At 38.1% G+C, this 20,477-nt stretch overlaps 1 protein-coding gene across 4 annotated transcripts in view; it reads right to left on the bottom strand.

The window, feature by feature from the left end:
• Positions 1 to 20,477, bottom strand: part of LOC136865928 (zinc finger protein 25) — a 260,844-nt gene that overhangs the window by 26,793 nt on the left and 213,574 nt on the right. For all 4 annotated transcript variants that reach the window (XM_068226562.1, XM_067142477.2, XM_068226564.1 and 1 more), the window contains one exon: positions 6,353 to 6,420. In XM_068226562.1, the coding sequence (XP_068082663.1) occupies positions 6,353 to 6,420 (68 nt within the window). The remainder of the gene's footprint in view (positions 1 to 6,352; positions 6,421 to 20,477) is intronic.

Below are 20,477 nucleotides of genomic sequence, written 5' to 3' on the forward strand. Positions count from 1 at the left end.
ATGGATTATTGTTCTAAAGTCAGACACCAAGCCAATGCCCACCATGAGGTCCAGGTTTAAATGCCTACTAGCTAAGACGATGAAGAAGAAACTGAAGTAGAGAAAGGATATCTAATAGAATATACACTCATGTTCATAAAAGAACACCTTGAAAGACCAAAGATAGGAAGTTCATATTCACAGGACACGTTCATTAGTATGTTCTGCAGAGACGATTAGCATTTCAGTCACCAAGGTTCAGCATGTGTCCCATTGCCTACTAGGCACTGGGTCTTCCATGGGCATTCATAACTTGTTCCATGCATGATGGCATCGACACACATAAGGCGCGAATGGCGTACTGGGGTATAACCATCCATGCAGCATTCACCCGGTTCCACAGTTCATCTTTGATGGTTGGGATTGTTTCACAGCGCTGCACCCGTCGTTTCACCATATACCAGACATTTTCGATTGGTGACAAGTCTGGTGATCGGACAGACCAGGGCAACAGTCTGACATCCTGTGACAACAAGAAGTCACGTGTTTGTGCAGCAACATGCGGTCGTGCATTGTCCAGCTGAAATAAGGTGTCTAGGGTGTCGTGCAGAAAGGATATGGCTACAGGTCGCAGGATGTCATTCACATAGGTCAAACTGATCACAGTACCCTGGACACGCACCAACTGTGATTTGTGGTTGCACCCAATAGCACTGCACACCATAAGGCCTAGTGTTTGTGCTGTATGCCATGTGCGAATGCAGTCAATGTGATGCCTCTCCCCCTGTCTGTGGCGAACTAAAATGCAGCCATCATTTTTAAACAAGCAGAATCTGGATTCATCCGAAAACACTATCTGCTGCCATTCCTGTCCCCAGTGACATCGTTCCATACACCATTGCAGTCTAGCATGTATATGCACGTTAGTCAAAGGTAGGCGGAGGAGAGGATGACACGCCGGCAAACCAGACCGTTATAAATGGTGATGGACTGTCACTCTGATAGTGTACGATGTGTTATACTGTTGCACCAGAGTTGAGGAAGATGCAGATCTGTCCTGCAATGCCATTCGGAAGAGATGTCACTCTTCTCAGAGGGTGGTCTGGGTGGTGCGACCAGACCCATCTTGTCGTAATCTATGGCCTACTGTGAACCATTCTGTACACAACCATTGCACTACCGACACACTGTCCGACTCGTTGGCTGAATGGTCAGCGTACTGGCCTTCGGTTCAGAGGGTCCCGGGTTCGATTCCCAGCCGGATCGGGGATTTTAACCATGATTGGTTAATTCCAATGGCCCAGGGGCTAAGGTGTCTGTGCTGTCCCCAACATCTCTGCAATTCACACACCACACATAACACTATCCTCCACCACATAACACGCAGTTACCTACCCATGGCAGATGCCGCCCACCCTTGTCGGAGGGTCTGCCTTACAAGGGCTGCACTCGGCTAGTAATAGCCACACGGAATTATTATTACCGACACACTTTGTCCCACACGAGCAGCAATTTCACGGACTGATTCACCACGTTCTCTTATACCAATAATGCGCCCTCTTTCGAACTCACTCTTCTGATAGTACGGTTCTCACATACGTCTGTGAGGCTCCTGCATGCCTGCTTAAGTCAGACCAATCCATTACCTTTGGTTTATAGCGACAACGAGACATGCAGGCACATTTTACCAGTTGATGATGATGATGATGATGCTTGTTGTTTAAATGTGCCTAACATCTAGGTTATGAAATGTGATGGAATGTAATGACAAATTAAAAGTCCAAAATCCTCCACTGACCAGAATTCAAAACGTGAGGATGAAGAATGAATCGATGGATATGAATTTAAAACAATCCGTGGATCTGACCCTCAGTGCGTCACATTCACAGAAACTGATGTAAAACACTAGTATTACTGATGAAGGGCCTGCTTCTAAAGCACAATACTGCAGTCTAAAGAGGTCCTATGTCCAATTCATAGACCCCTCATAATTGTACTTCTAGCTAGGAAAGTACAACCTTGGTGTTTGTCATGGTGCAGCGTACACTCGCGGTATTCCACACATTATGGCACTACTCACAGGTATTAAAATTTGCACATGTAATACAGATCTATGGTGTTTCACACATTACAGCACCATTTACAGGCAACGTAAATGTATGGTGTTCATCACATAAGTGTACTAACCACAGGGACTCGTACTATCCCGTTGTGTTCCTCATATAGTGGGTACAAATCATAGGCAAACCAGAACCATGGTGTCACTCATATAGTGATACTAATCACAGGTACTGTAAAAGCCGACAGTGGGGTGCTGACCGCACAGTGCTTATGCGTGCTACTAATCACAAACCTATTTGGTACCTAACATAGTGGTACTACGTACAAGTAAAAGCGACCCATGGTGTTGCCCGCGTGGTGATACTAATCACAACCAGTTTCATGTTTGTAATACAATCATCCATTGATCGCCCCTTTTAGTTGCGTCTTACAACAAGCAGGGGATACTGTGGGTGTATTCTTCGTCTATGCCCTCCCCCCCATAGGTGTTTGTGTGTTTCGTCTGCGAGAGCTATTTTATTTCCCTCAAGTCCGGAGGCAAACCGGTTAAAACCCCTTATCTGCCAGGTGGGACGTGCCATATAGGAGTATCACCTATCTCCCTGCTATGTCAGCATAGTAGATTCGTGGCATTTTACCAGTAGGTGGTGGTGCGCTGAGGTATGAATGTGGACCTTGAACCTCAGGGCTGACATGGTTCAAATGCTAATAATTTTTTTCAGAACATACTAATGCACATGATCTGCGAATATGAACTTCCTATCTCTAGTCTTTCAAGGTGTTCTGGTTTTTATGAACATGAGTGTATATAAAAGATGAGAATCTACCAGTGATGGGAGACTGGAATAAATTGGAAGGCCAAGGATTATAAGGTAATTTAGTAGGAAAATTTGGACTGGAACTAAGGAATGAAAGAGGAAATTCTGCACCAATCATAATTTAGTCCTTGCTAATACTCGGCTCAAAACCCACAAACAATGGCTGTATATGTGGAAAAGACCTGGAGACACTGGAAGGTATCAAACAGGCTTCATTATGATTAGGCAGAGATTCAGAAACCAGGTGTGTCATTGAATGACCTTCCCAGGAACAGACATGCACTCTTGTCACAACTTGGCGGTCATGAAATGCCATCCGAATCTGAAGAAAACTGAAGAGAGGAAGGAATTCAAGGAGATGGACGAGTTGGAGCAGAGATGAGTAGCGCTGCTTTTTCTTTACAATTTGTTTTATAATACACTGAGACAGACAGGTCTTATCTTGATAATGGGACAGTAAAGGGCTAAGTGTGGAAAGAAAGCGGCCATGGCCTTAACAAAGAAAGTTGGGTAGAAAGGCAAAATCAAGTAAAAAAATCAATGGATAACTCTGGAGACACTAGACCTGATTGATGCATGGTATAAGTACAAGAAAGCAAAAAGTTAGGAAGGCAAAAAAAGAACAGAGCTGACTAAAGAATGAAGTACATAGAAAGTGCAAGACAGCTAAGAAAGAATGACTGAAAGAGAAGTGCAAAGATGTTGGAGGTTGTATGGTTCTAGGAGAGGTAGATGCTGCATAAAGAAGAGAAAACTAGGTGTATAAAAATTTTTTGCTCAGAGGGAAAACCACTTCTAATATGTAAGATGTATGATAGAGGAGTGCCATCTGATATTAAAAAGAATGTTATACATATTCCATTGAAAGCAGGTCCTGACAAGTATATAAACCACTGAACCCTAGTTTAGTACTCATGCTTGCTAAATTTTAATGCATAGTATTTACAGAAAAATAGAAACACAAGTTGAAGCTGAGTTCGAAGAAATACAGTTTGGTTTCATACGAAATGTAGGAATACCTGAAGCAATACTGACTTTATGTCTGATCTTAGAGGATCAAAATTAAAAGGACAAGCCCACATACACTGCATTTCTAGATCTAGAAAAGAAATTTGATGATGTTACCTGAACCTAGCTATTTGAGATTCTGATGGTGATGAAGATGAGATACCGAGAAAGGACGATTGCCTAAAGTCTGTACAAAGTCAGTTCGCACTGCTTAGAATCAAAGTTTATGAAAATGGAGGAGCAATTCAGAAAGGAGTAGGCTGTTTCTTCCCCTTCTCAATGTTCACATAGAACAGGCAATAAAGGAATGCAAAGATGAATTTGGAAAAACAATCACAATTCACGGGAAGAAAACCATAACTCTGATGTTTGCTGATGAAATAGTTATTTTATCTGAGTCTGCAGAACATCTGGAGAAATTGCTGAATGGTATTGACAAAGTCTTGAATGAGTACAAGATGAAAAAAAAAAAAAAAGAGTGCAGTGGAACAAAGCCAGGTGATGAATATTAGATTAGGAAAGGAACTAAATAAATATTGTTACTTGGGATGAGGGCAGAAGTAAAGAGGATAGCAAATACAGACTAACACAAGCAACCAAGGCCTTCAAACAGTGATAAACAAATTAGAAATATATTTCTGGAGACTTTCATCTGGAGTGTGGCAATGTTTGGCAGTAAAACATGGAAAATAGCTAGCTCTGAAAGAAAGAGAATAGAAGCTTCTGAAATGTGGTGTTACAAAAGAATGCCGAAGGTGAGATGAGTGGATCAAATCATAAATGAAGAGATACTGAATCATATCAATGAGAGGAAAATGATTTCAGAATATGCCCAGAAGGAGAGAGAAAATGATAAGACACACAGGACTTGTTTAATTAAATTTTTAGGGAATTGTAGGGATTGACCAAGGCATGAATATGAAAGATCAGAGTAAATATAGGATGTAGTTGTTGTGTAAAAAGGGAAAGGTTAACATATTGTAAGTTAGCACAGACAGTTGCATACAACCAATCTGTATTATGACAACACACACAATGGAAACAATTAATTTTGTGATGCACGAAACACCTGTAGAAGGATGTACAAAATGGGAGAATATGGTGTACATTGCATGGTAATGGCATGATGATGTAATGCATGAAATATCATACTTTGCTTGGTTTCTAATATATTAATATTTAAAAAAATATTACTACAAATAACTAGACTTTACAGATTAGTAAAACTGAAGTAAAAATGCACACTTCTTTACTTTCTCATGAATAAAATTTTATAAATATATTTCCTATATAGGTCTGTAAAACTATAAGATTCTTTTTATTTGTACAATAATTAGAAGTAGATCTTCCTACTGAAATTAAATTAAACACATTTGTTGTAAATTTTTGGTTTCACTTTCCAGTTAATTCCCCATAACCTGAGCCTAAACATTATTATTATATTGTTTAGTGTAATGTAAGAATGATTCAAACCACTTAACTAGCTTGGTCATTCATGTATGCTCTGCTCCAAATGGCATAACTTGTAAATAGACAGTTTGCACACCGTATCACCAATGTCTTTCATACCATACACACGATGTTTGCAAAGAATCAAAAATGCTTGGCTTCACTTTCAAAGTACCCACTCCTATCCAATGATTGATAGTGAAACAAATTGGGGAATGTACTAAGTCAGGCTCAGACTGGACAACATTTTCTTCAGATATGTATATTTTAAAATAACGAAATGGACACGAAAAGAAATAGAGGCAAATGAAAAAAGAAAGCAGTGCTGTAAACATTTGTGCCTGTCTTGCATGCACTTAGAGATGTTTGCAGCCGCAGGTTTCTTTCAAGAGCTAGTCTTTTGGAATTCAAGGGGAAAAATTGGGGCAAATATTAATTTATAGGTAGGGGATTTAGGGATTGGAATAACTTACCAAGGGAAATGTTCAATAAATTTCCAATTTGTTTGCAATCATTTAAGAAAAGGCTACGAAATCAACAGACTGGGAATCTGCCACCTGGATGACTGCCCTAAATGCACATCAGTAGTGACTGATTTAACATTAAACTCAATTAACACCACTAGATTTCTAAAGAAATTAAGAGTTTAAACACAACCTTGTAAAAAATTTAATAATTTAATAATTTGATAATTTAGTTTCAAGTTTGGATGTATTGTTCGACTTCATCAATGTTTGAAATTATGATTGTAAAGTATGACATACCAGATTGTTTAGTTTATTATTGGTTATATATAAGCATATGACTTCCAGTTGAAGCGTGGTTGAAGATGACCCCATATACATGGGGTCAAAACTAGTCCCAGTTTCATTAGCCAATATACAAACTAATGGTATTGAACAGGTGGACCCTTCTCTACCCTTTGATAGTAATTGCCTACTTCACAGTGATGAAGCACCCACCACACAGCAAAACAACACACTCCATATTACGTAATATTGCAGGCATAAAATCTGCTTAACCTAAACTGTACTTACTTGTTTTCTTCTTGGAGATGTGGGACTGTATGTCTTATGAATATTTCATCCTTTATGTCTGCAGAAGACTGTAAGTAAGAAGGCAAGCAAACTAAGAAATGTGCAGTAAGCAAGTAACAAATATACAACATTTAAATAAGAATGAAACAGGTGACATCTGCACTACAGAAATATAATTAATTTATCTTCCAATGTAAAAATATAAGAAACAGAAAAAAAGTGTCAAATCAAGTCATAATTAATGGGAGAGAGAATAACTTTAAAAGCAGTACATAATAGTACAAACATAATGAGAGGATGGTACTGCACTGGATGAGGGAATCATTGAAAAGGAGGAACTTGAAAGAACAAGGATAACCACCACATTCCCACACGATGCCATCCCTTGTCTTCCTTTCCCTATTCCTGCCTTGTTTATTCTGTGTTTCTATCTTCCTATTTATTACATGACTTGACCTGCCACTTGCTTCTTCCTTTTCCATTACTTGTATTCCCAAGGAGGATACTGATCGTCAAGCAGACATGTACCTCATTCCGACTAAGCTCTTGAGATTGATGGCTTCCCTACTATATTTTAGTTCAGTATAATAAATGGTCATTCAATGGACTGTTATTTCACTCCATGAAGTCTTTATTAATATTGATGTCTGAAATTCACAACACTTCAATTCAAATTCTAAAGGACTTTCTTAATATAATAAAAACTATCATAAAACTTTAGCAGAATAACCTACAATTTGATATAATTTTCACTGAAGTGACAATGACATGACTTCTTATGTATTGTTTATATTGATGACATCCCTTTTTTTTTTGCTAGTTGCTTTACGTCGCACCGACACAGATCAGTCTTATGGTGATGATGGGACAGGAAAGGCCTAGGTATGGGAAGGAAGCGGCCGTGGCCTTAATTAAGGTACAGCCCCAGCATTTGCGTGGTGTAAAAATGGGAAACCGCAGAAAACTATCTTCAGGGCTGCCGACAGTGGTGTTTGAATCCACTATCTCCCGGATGCGAGCTCACAGATGCGCGCTCCTAACTGCATGGCCAACTCGCCCAGTAAGACATCTCTTTATGAAAGAGACAAATTACTGGGAAACTTTATGACTGGTTTCCTCAGAAGTGAATCATGACCGTTCAGGTAATTGTAAAATATCTGGAATGTAATTAATTATCATGCATTTTGTAAATAGAAAGGAGAGTTAAAGGAAACGTAAGCTAAACAGAATATTTGGAAATTAATACTCAGGAAAATGCACGAAAACACTAGAGGCTTACACATCAAATGCCGCAAACGAAATCATGGTTCGAAGGTACCTAGGCAAAATCACTGATGTCTTTGTAATCTCACCATTGCCACTGAATAAACTTAAGACTCAATTTAACTCACAAGGGAAGAGTTTGCAACAAAACCTTAGTGTACGATCATTTAAAGTATACTAAATTTTATAATAATTAATATTCTGTTGTAAAGTCTACGGTAGTTCTATATGTAGTAGTTGGGCAGGTGAGAGCAGCTAGTTATTTATGAAGTAGAATGACCTAGCTGAAGCACTGAATAAATATGCAGATTATTCTATTTTAAAGCTACATAGAAAAATCTGACACTACAAACAGAATTTCATGGCCCACAAACCTATTTTATTCTACTAATTTCTTTGTTCTGCCATTGCAGATTGCTGCAGGACAAGGGATACTACAGACAAAAATAACTACATATTACAAAAATGCCATAATAAACATTAGTAATAATGAAGGTGAAAAGAACACCAAATATCAGAATATGGTTGTCTCTAAATGTATAACTGTCCATATTAAAAATAATTCCTTTACACATAGACCATAGAGTTAGATTCACAAGATATGCATTGATTCCTTCAAAGCAAGAAGGGTCACCTCACTGTCTAACTGCTTGCTGGTGGGAAATATTCTACAAAATTTTAGAATGATTCTGAGATTGTTCCATGGCTGCTAATCAGTTTGATAACACTAATGTCCTCCTACAGTGTTCAACTGTATGTTCACTTGGTTGATGAGCTCAGGCTATTATGAGCCAAAATTCAAAATGCATATTTGGGTCAAAGAAGGATTTATTATTGTTTTCGTCAACTGCAAGAATACCAACTCTTTTTACTCATGTTGGCAGCCATGCAGTGAATTTATTCAAAGATTTCAGAATTCTTTGCAGCAAGTGCAGCCACTAACTGAATGGCATGCTGTAGTTCTCCATATGGACAAGAGCCTAGAATTATTTTATTTTCTACAATTCGCTTTACGTCGCACTTACACAGATGGGACAGACAGAAAAGTGTTGGAGTGGGAAGGAATCAACCATGGCCTTGATTAAGGTACAGCCCTAGCATTTACCAGGTGTGAAAATGGGAATCACAGAAAACTAGCTTTATGGTTGCTGACAGTTGAGTTAGAACCCACTGTCTATGGAATGCAAGACTCAAACTGTGCAACATGCTTGGTAGAGAAAATATAGAGTATGCTAGTGTTTCAGTCTCTATCCTGGCTACAAACATGGACTGCCCTTGCAGGAATGACATTACCTTGAAATTTGATAGCATCCTTCCATTTAGAGCTGCTGATTCCTTCTTTATAAGATAACATTCTGATGGCCAACGGGCAGTCTTTATATACCATAAAACCTTTTTCATGCATATGAAGTTGATACCAAATCTTAAATTCTTGTTTTCTCAAATTCCCTGCATGTTAGTAAATATTTTTGGTCACCAACAAATCTCTGCCTTAAATGCCTAACTCTTCCAAACATGTTAATTCATCTGCACCTAAATCCCTGGCTGAAATCATGTCCTCATTCTGAGACATTTTTAAAATTAGACATGTAATGGATTATATAAATTGAGAATCTAGTATATTGGTTCCACCAGGTCAATACTATAAGTTTATTTACAATTCAAAGTTGTAAAAGCATCTTATCTTATCATATTAAAGCATCTTATTAAAATAAGAGGACATGTTTTGGCCGCATTAGGCCATCTTCAGCGGTCTAGAATTAACTTAAAATTAATACACTAAAAGTTACAAAACATGAATAAAATTAACGCGCATATGATACACGGCATTTATTAATTAAAAAGTACATGTTGAATCATCATCAGATGAAGAAGCCGCTAGATGTAATGTGATGAAGTTAGGACAGTTTTCCGTAAAATGACGATGATGTAATTAAAAATTTCTTCTGTCCTTAAAATTTGTTTCATGCAAAAATAATGACAGTTGATTCAGTAAAATTGTTGTTCCACCTTATATAAAAACTTCTAAAATGTATTGGATTCACAAATGTAGATCAAATTGATTTGATGCCAGTGAGAATATTGGGTGGAAATCAACTGCCACTCGGTCATATTGTGCGGTATAAAACCTAGAAGGAAGACGAAACATTACTAAGATGAGTGTTAAAACAAGGGAAGCATGATTTAGGAAATTAATATCAATGTAGATGAAAATATAGAAAACAGATATAAGACTCACTCACAAGAGCTCTGTGTTTACGTCACATCGTGCCTGTACACTCGCTGAAGTTGACACTTAAGTCAGTAACACGTTCATCCTTGTATGACTGTGAGCAATGTTAACGACAGAGAGGAGCGTGGGAGGGGATGGGGAATGTAAACAGAGTGAGCAGTGGAATGCGTATATGAGACCGGCGTATAATACAATGGCAATAAATTGAACTTATTATAAAATTTTATGATTTTACCATATGAGACATTGACTTTCTCCACAATTTCATTGAGGTTGAAGGCTGCATTAAATCACTGGTCCAAGTGAATGTGGATATCTTCCCAGCTATTGAGTAATTTGCCCTTCTGTAGATTTTCATTGCGTTCAAGTCGTTTTCAGTGGAAGTATAGGAGTGATTGAAATCTTCCATGTGTTCACTCATGGCCGAAAATGTATTGTATCTTTTTGCATTGACAAGTTCTCCATAGCAGATATTAAAATTTTGGCCTGTCTGACCCTTGTAACTTGCCTGGCATTTCATTCTATAGACCCGCGAATTTAGAAATTTTTTATTATTATTATTATTATTATTATTATTATTATTATTATTATTATTATTATTGTCCGACTCGTTGGCTGAACGGTCAGCGTACTGGCCTTCGGTTCAGAGGGTCCCGGGTTCGATTCCCAGCCGGGTCGGGGATTTTAATCGTCTCTGATTAATTCTTCTAGCCCGGGGACTGGGTGTTTGTGTTTGTCCCAACACTTTCCTCTTCAAATTCACACAACACACTACACTACCAACCACCACAGCAACACGCAATAGTGATTACATCCCTTCATATAGGGTTGGCGTCAGGAAGGGCATCCGGCCGTAAAACAAGGCCAAATCCACATGTGCGACACAGTTCGAACCCGCGACCCCACAGGTGTGGGATAAGCGGTAGAAAAAAAAGAAAGATTATTATTATTATTATTATTATTATTATTATTATTATTATTATTATTATTATTATTATTATTACTATTAATGTAGAGTAAGCTAACATTGGTATTATCAATCTTAAAAGAAACCTGAAAGTTATGTTTCTAGAAAATATTAGCGACTAGAATTTTTTTTTTACTTTTATATGTGAATGTAATGTACTTTTTTTTACTGTTGACACTACCTTTCTTTAAGGGGTTGGCAGGTTTACTTTTCACCTTCGTGATGATTTTATTCACATACGTTTTGTTATACCTGTAGGCATTTTTGGAGATACTTCATGGATGATATTAATCTTTCTTACAATTATACTTGGAGAGCAGAATATTCAAGGCTCTAAGTATCAAACTGTAAAAAGAAGTTTTCTTATGAGAATTCAGGTGAAAAGAGTCCTGTTTTATTACATTAATTGTATGAGTGGATTTTCTATAGATGTCATAAGTAAGACGGTTGTGATTCTTGGTGATTTTATGGTCTATACAATTCAAAGATTTGTCAAATTCAAATTCTATTGTGAATTTAATGTATATGTCTATAGAGATTAGAAAATCTAAAATGTTTTTTCATCTGTTTACTGTTGATCAATGATTGCGAATATACCATCCACAAATCTGAACCAGTGACAAATACCTTCATATTTATTAATAACCCTTTTCTTTTCCTAAGTAGTCTACATAAATATCACAAGGATACCCAATGCTGGTGAACCCATAGGAAGTACACCTTGTTGATATATGTGGTCATTGAAAATAAAAAAAAATATTCTCCAGGACAATACTTAAGATTGTTAGGAATTCTTCAATTTTCAAGGTACTGAGAGTGCTGAATTTAATCAAGTTATCTTTAATTAGATCAATGGTGTTTTTAATACATATATTTGCATACATGCTTCTTATATCAAATGAGTGAATGATACAATTGGGTTTTAATTCTAATTGTTTGGTGATATTACAGAATTCTACTGAATTTTAAATTGACGTGTTGGCTAAGAAATTGTAGTGTTTCTTTAAAGTGTTTTGAATAGACTGTGATATTTTACAGGTTGGACTGTTTTTAAAGTTTATTATTAGTTTAATAGGGACATCATTTTTATGAATTTTAGGTATAGCCCTAGCTGAGAGAAGCCTTGAGTTCATAGTAGTTAAACTGTTGATTTCTTGTTCAGTAATAAGAAAAGGAGTATTATTCAAGATATGTTTCGTTTTTGTTAGGATAACCATAGTGTTTCCTTTGTCAGCCTTAGTAAATATTACTGTTTAGGTGTTTTTTGAGCGCAGTGAAAAAGTTTCTTTTATTTGTTTATTGTGTAATTTATTCAATTTTTAACAAATTTCATACCTAACCTTTTCCTGTTTATCCAAAGGGATGTTGTTACATGCTAATTCTGCTCTAGTGGTAACAAAATTATTGTGCATTGAAGGGATCAACCAGTAATATTTAGGACCTTTGCAAAGGATATTCTGTTCCATCTCATTAAAGTCAACACTAGTTAGGTTTTTAATTGGAGAATGAAATTCACAATTACTCAATGTCTGAGAAGCTGAAACAGTTTTTTGGGGGGAGGGGTGAGGTGACTTATTTTCAGGTTTATCAAGTTGCCTAATTTCTTATCCAGAGTTTGTTCTTTCTTAGAAATTATATTAGATAATTCAAAGAAGATATGACATTGGAATGAATCTCATTCTAATAGGGCCAATGTAAGAAGTGCTTCTAAGTAAGCTTCATATAATTTAGCATTCAATAATGCTTTTTTCTTATAATAAAACTTGATTTCAATTTTTAACCAAATACAGTAGGACCCCTATTTAGCGTTTTTCTAGGGACCAGAATTTTTAACCTAAAATGGGGGTTAACCTTAAATCGAGAATTTTTAACGTTAAATGGGGGTTAATCTTAAATCGAGGTTTCAGTAGAAAGCAAACTTTTTCTGGAAATCTTTGCCTGTATTGACAAATTGCATCAATACTCATTATTTACACAATGACAACAATAAAATAAGGACATACCTACACTACACACTATACTGTAATTACAACTATTTCTGTAGCACTAATACAGTAGTCAAAGATCATAGATTCCCAGCACACTGCAAAATTATAACACCTGCAACATATTTACACAATGACAATAATATATTGAGCTACTTTGCCTGTATTCAGTACATATTTACACAACTGTCAGTATCCCATATTTTTAAATAATCAAAGACGGTAGTCTGCTTTTAAGCACTGCTGGATTTTACGTTCAAAATGTCCATTTCCAATATGTTTAGTCCGCCTATAACAGAGCTCTCAACTAATGGGCACATCTTCGTTTCTCTCCACTTCCCGAATCAAGCCCACTTTATCTGCGACACATAGAGTTTTTCTTTTCACTGCTATAGTCAACTTCACTAGAACAACGAACTAGCGCTAAACGACATAGAGCTGGATAATCCACACGATACACAACAGACTGAAGCCAACTTACGTAAACTGACGTTATATTCTAATGCTGCTACAGATGTACACACTCGAACAGACCTCGGCCGCATACTCAAGGTTCTTAAACTCTACTAAAGGTTGGGTCCAATGCGAGACAAGCTGCTATTTGTTAACAAAATTACGTCACCGTAGGAGCAAAGTAGCTGAGCCCAGAACGCGCGACATGCAAATCAGTAGGAACCTCATAACAACATCAAACATTACAGTTTCTCAGAACTCACAGCAGATCGGACATAAAGATAGCTGCTGTTACAAGAAAGACGGTACAGCATAGCGAGTTTTCATTATTTATATTACGAATAAGACGTAAATGTAATATGTGAATACCTGATGGTACGCTGACCAATGCTTCAAATTTATAAGTATTTCCACGTTCCTCTATAGTTTAAGGAAGGTTACGCACTCTCAAATCTGTAATCATAAATATTTAAAGATAGGAAATATTTGTAATATTAAATGTTGACAGCAAAAGCTTTGGAAATTAAACTACCGTTAACGTACGACATACTGACTCACTTCCGCATATATCGAGTTAGCAGTAGCAAGTTCATATTGGAAAACATGTATAGATGTTGCAACCTTTTAAAATTACAGAATAAGAAAGAACAAGAACAACATTTAAATAGAACACAGTCCTACTTGTGAGGTCTAATGTCATGAAGAAATCCACTGTCGTGCGTTTCGCCGATGAGCTGCAGTGGATTTTTCACTCCTTGCCCGAATGTTCATTTGTGGCATGCGTATGAATGTTCTTGTTCTAACATACATTTTTACTGTTTCTGGTAGCACAGCGGGGAATTTACTGCTACTTATTTGACACAGTTTGTGTATAATATTAGGTACGCATGACAGTTCAGCATGTCTGTGAGAGTCTCTGAAAATTAACTGAAATTCCTTTATTTCGTTTAGCCATTCTTCCGATGGAACAAGTAGACCTCCCCAAAATAACAATTTTATCCACCCCACTGGGGCTGCACTGGAAGAAACGGAAAGCATTTCCCCAGTGGGACTTCCCATTGACCTGTCATATTTCCTTCCACGGTAGGCGATGTAGCCAGCGAGCTACCGAAATACCTCTGCTGAACAATCACGCGTCGCTGTAGATTGCGGTGAATCATTAACTGCACGATTTTCTATCACAATGTCCCGAATCTCTATCTCACCTTCAATCATGCGTAATGCTTCAGATATATCTGGCAGCAAATCCACAAGTTTAGACGTCAGAATCACATTATCAGTTTCCAAATTCATCACAGCTTTATTGGATAATGGAATATTTTCTGAGTTAGTATTCAGAAGTAACAATCTTAATGTAAATTTCACGTCAGTTGGTAGTGGATGTTCATAGAAATGTCAGATTCCTCTTATCTGAAAAAAAAAAAAAAAAAATTTCCAGAGCGTCTTGGTTTACTCGAGCAGTCAAAATGTACTTTGTGTTGAGAGATTGGAGGTCACTAAAAAGTCCAAATAATGAACGGATGGTCGTCATAAAACCTTTCTGAGATGGGAGCAAATGACTCGATTTACCAACTCTCATCCATTCACAGCATGTGTACAGCTGCCTTAGAATTCCTTCCAGGACCTGACAATCATTACCGTACACATTTGCGAGCATTTTCTTATCATTAGGCATTGTTGCCTTGAAGATATCAAATGCGTCATTTAGAAGCTGGAAGAAGGAAGCAATATGTTCCTCACCAGGCATAAGGAAGCGAATAGCTTGCACTGTATGATTAGAAAAAGCTAGACGGTGAAGTATACTCGCTGGTGCTTCCTTCCCTTTATATTTATGTGTTGCAACGCAAGTTTTGGACAGATCTTCATCTCATCATGGTTTAATGCAAGCAACTTTCCAATGGTTTGTTTCATAACAAAGATGTTATTTGAGTCAGCCCGTTATCTATGAAATGATTTCTCATTAGCTTGTACAGGTGTGGAACATCAGCAAAGACCCCTGCTTTTCTCTGTGGATTTTGGGGATGCGGAAAACATGTGTTAGCATGAATAACATTCAGCTCATTACACACACGTCGATTTTTAGCTCCTAGGTCGGATACCATGGTAACAACACTATTCTATGCATCTTCTGGGGAGCATATCACCTTGTGAAGCAAAACTGCTGACATTTGCAGGTCATACTCAATAAATATTGGTTGTTTCCACACAGAAAACAGTCTGCGAGCCATTACTACCTGTACGTTGCTGTATGGACTGGTTCATGCATTCATGAATGTATGATTTCTTGGTAATTTTTCCTATTTTTACACGGTCTAACAATGAGATTAATCACTTGTAACCTCACCTACTTGTCTGAATTAATGTTACACGTTGTTCTTATTGTTTTCTGTGGTAGCTTTTCATTGATTTAATATAAGTTCCCTTTGACGTGCAATCATGTCACAGGTTATATGAATATTCCTTGCCTTTTTCTTTCTCTTCTCCATTGGCTGTTTGCTTCACCAGCAACTTCATTTCTAACTGGTACCGAGAATGCATTCTTTCGATCCTTTCTACCTTTTCAGTGGACATTTCTGGTTTTTGCTTTTGTAACTGGAGGTTATTAATATTCTTTCTGGACTTCCTTCCTCCCACTATTTTGTATTTTTTGTTAAGGTTTTTATGTACCGTTGAGTAATTACTATCGTTAGTCTTACAGCACTATTTTATGTCGTATCTGGAACCTTCTGCAGTGCTACTTAAGGACTGCTTCAATCAGGATCTATCACACAGCCCTCACTCTCTTCAAGGATCTCAGCGTAATCGCTGCCACTTCTCAGCAACAATTTTTATGCTGCACCATCATCCAGGCAGACACTTGGCCACACGCAATAGAGAAGGTGGCTTTATGCTGACACGGATCTCACTACACCTTGTTCGAGGTTGCTCACCTCGGCTTTGCTCGCATGTTAGAGCCGCAGAATGACATGTGGATCGCAATTTAGCCACTCTTGCAGCTGACTTGGCCAGCATTTCTATTTTACTTCAGATTTGTAACTTTGATCTTGTAGTCTGCACCAAGTTGTGCAACAAGTCTATGAATATTTTATGTAATATTTTAACCAGTCATGTCTATCCTCTGGAAAAGGACTTTTATATTATTCAGCTGGTTTGTATCGGAACATTTTTGAATTGCAGTGCAGTGCCAGACGATGTAGTTACTGTTCAAAGGTTTGGCAACCTTTTTTCAATTTATTATCTCCGTGGAGGAGAATTCAGTTCTGTGATATTTCGATTCAAGTCTTGTAATCAAATTCATAATCTTAGAAATTTAACGGTCATGGACACCTCTTTAATGTCAACTTGTAATTTTTGATAGCTTTAATGTTCATTAATCTAGTCATGTTATTCAATTTTAATATCGGTGTGGCTTGAACCAGCCTTCAAAGTTAACGTAACTATTTCAGATATTCTGAATTTTTTCAGGCTTCATAAGACAATAGTCTTATTTATATTTATATATCATGCCCAGAGCCGGTGGCTATTTGGCCCAAGGATATGTACCCAGTATTTAATCTTAAAACTTACTCATTGTTCCTTTCCAAAACTATTCCAATTATTGTTATTTTTACAAATATTATAATAAACTTTGTAACTGCTGATCCCTTACTACCTTTATTCCTCTTACTTCCCATAAAACTTAGGAATCCTACTTGGCTTTTCCTAGCTTTCTCAATGGACTAACATTGCAATCTTCCTCTTCATCATAGCAAACTCTACTATGAACATTCATTTAATCAAAGCAGATCACACATACACACGTGCTCCAAACTAGAATAACTTTCTGCTTCAGCTTGCACTATTAGGAGTACGTCATTGATTATTCCTTTTTGGCAGTAGAATGAGTGACTTACCCATCTTTTCAGAGTAGATATCCCAGGCAAAGGGAAACCTTTATTACCATTCGTAAATAAATGAAACATTTGCGGGAAACAGCACGCAGTGTTACTGCCTTGCTAAATAATCAATCGGATCAGTTTTTCTTTTCTTCGGAGATACATTCTCAAGAGTCTGAATAGATCTCTTCTTAGTTTCTCTGGCTAACTGCCTCTCCAATCTGTTGTTCTCCATTTTTCGCTCTGAAGACTGTGGAACTGATGAACTACTTAGGAATAATTCCACACTTACTGGGCTACTACTGTAAATGCTACTGGATAGGTTCTCTGTATGTACTGCATCTGTTTTCAAGGTCTTCTTGGGAGATAAATGTTGTAATTTTGCTCTTAAATCATGAAGATAACTGGCTTCTGTAAAATACGGCGAACACAGGTAGAAGTAGCTACAAAGAAGACATCCTTTCTTTTATATTTTTGTATCAGAACGTTTGGCAGGTCTGAAGCTTTAGGAAATGAACGACACACGATATATGTTTCTTTCATCTTTCTGCTGCACGGCAATCAGTCAGTTACTGCACATCCAGGCGTTGTTGTCACTTATTTCAAAGAGTTATCATCTCCTAATGTAAGAAATTTTATTCACACTGAAAATTTTGCAAAAAAATCATGCAAAGATATTCACTATAGTGATACTATGAACACCAGGCGAGTTGGCCGTGTGGTTAGGGGCTCGTGACTGTGAGCTTTTATCCGGTAGATAGTGGGTTCGAATCCCAATGTCGGTAGCCCTGAAGATGGTTTTCCGTGGTTTCCCATTTTCACACCAGGCAAATGCTGGGGCTATACCTTAATTAAGGCCACGGCCACTTCCTTCCAACTCCTAGGCCTTTCCTATCCCATCGTCACCATAAGACCTATCTGTGTCTGTGCAACGTAAAGCAACTAGCAAGATACTATGAACACACAGAAATTTCACTCCAGCTACTATTATACTGTTCACGCAACTAATGAAAAGAAAATAACTGCATTTCACTGCAAGAAATACAGGAGTTTATCAGAGATCTCACAGAAACGAACTACGAGAAATACATAAATACGCTATGCAAACCAATTGTAATATACGGACAGAACATTACATACAGATATTACATGGAAATTGCTTCTTTCTGAGACAGACAGTGGTAAACAACGAAATAAGATATACGAGCGGTTCTATGCTGCACAGGCACGGTGCTATATGATGATGACACAAGCAGGATGAGGGTAAACTAACACCTACTGCGCGACCAGTCTGGGGCACCAGTGTTGTATACTGCATTCATGCAAGCAAAGCATCGCGCGTGTTCGAACATTGTGTAACTAAGGACTACAATTACAGATTTACACATACACAGATGATAGCCGAGCTTACAAGTTACACAAGTACACTTACGGTTCGTGCACTCTCTTAGTTTCTCTTAGGTTCCATCTACAATGACACACATACACACATACATACACACATACACACAGTCATCAATTATTTACAATACACTCTCTCAGCCACTCACACTCGTTAGCGCTGTCACGGTCCACAGCCTACACGTCAGCCCCGCAGGTCGGGATAGTATCCGCTGTTCACTGTCCGTCGAACCCCGTTCGCGGTCTTCACACGTCGTCTCCTAGTGTTCCCTTCTTCACCGCTCCAGAACACCCAAGATTCTTCTCCAGCAGCCAGCCACAAGGGACACATACACACATGACGTCAGGGGAACAGGCACGAGTCCTCGGCTCCAACAGGCTGATACTCGATCAGGCTGACATCTCAGTCCAGGCTACCAATGACTGCGCTCTCCGCTCATTCACTCTCTAACTAACTTTCACTCACCAATTCTCACTGACTGCAGGCAAGTCATTCCTCTCTTATATAGCTGTGCTGGCTCTTCTAGAATCATCCGGATGCTGGACGGATCCAGGAACATCGCGAGATGGAACACTCCAGATTAATCGTCGAGTAATTTCCGTCGTCCCATGCGGCGCGACCACAGATAGAAGTGAGAAGACCCGCCCAGCACGTAAATGTTGCTCGCGATTGACGCGCTCGAGTCTAAGGGGGTGGGGGCAATGGGTGACGAGCTCGGCGCGTAGCGACTTGGCATGGCGGTCGCTATAACCATTACAATATACTAGTTTTTCAATTTATAAAACATGATTATCAATACAGATCCGAAATTAAATTTCTTCAATGTAATGGATTAACGAATCAAGGCTTCCACAGAGCTCTGAGGATACCTAGCCCTTTTATTCCCCAAGGTAAATAAATTATTGTTCTGGGGAATCCACTGGCAACTAAAATTTATCTGACTGAACTCATCCAGAGTTACGAGAAATGATTTTGAGGATTTAAATTTGTTGAGATTCTGAATGTGATAAACTGGTGAAGGGAAAATAAATTGATTAACGACAGATAACTTCTGTTGTGGCTTCAGGAGAAACTGCTGACTAGTACATGGAGATGTTAATGAAGTTTCTTTCTCCATCAAAACCAACTTGTCTGAACACTTGACTCCAAGATACCTAATGATCTCAGATATGTTCATTGAACAAATTGTGGAACCTGAATCTAGAAAGAATGGCAAGCTGTTAATGCCAATCGATTTCTGAGCGTTTCTTCAAATCTTTGAACAACAATGATCTCAAGGGTTATGGTATCATCTATGTTTCTATCAAACCAAGCCCCATGGTTCAACAGCCCTGAAAGGCCATCACCTACCAAGCAACCACTGCTCGTCCTTAAGGCTTCCAGATTTCGAGGTGTTGTGTGGTTGGCATGAAGAATCCTTTCAGTTGTTATTCTTAGCTTCCTATACTGGGTCTGCTATCTCACGATCAGACAGCTCCTCAACTGTAGTCTCATAGCCAGAATGGACCTCAAACCAGCCAGCATATCCAGGTAAAAATCCCAGACCTGGTCAGGAAGCAAACCTGGGCCTCCAGATAAGAGGCAGACATGCTACCTGTGTACCACGGGGTTCTTACTTTTGTGTCTACAAGCATCATTATTTTAGGGAATCCATCCTCTATTTCTATAACAGTGGTTTCTGAGAGTTTGTCTGATATAAAATCCTGAGATTTGTGGGGGATGGATGAATGCTCTAAGGTTTTCTGTACATGAGGATGGCCAACACTATCAGAGGCTTTACAGAAATCAAGAAAAATGTGAAACAGTACATCAAAAAATGGAAAGACAGATTTAGAAGAATACCTTGAAAATCTGGAAAGCCATATACAAGGCAAACAAGCTGTGATCATAGGAGTCATGAATGCCAAAATAGTTCAAGAAAGAAAAGGGGAAGAAAAGATTAGAGGA

The sequence above is a fragment of the Anabrus simplex genome, chromosome 3 (genome assembly GCF_040414725.1).
Source record: "Anabrus simplex isolate iqAnaSimp1 chromosome 3, ASM4041472v1, whole genome shotgun sequence".
NCBI lineage: Eukaryota > Metazoa > Arthropoda > Insecta > Orthoptera > Tettigoniidae > Anabrus > Anabrus simplex.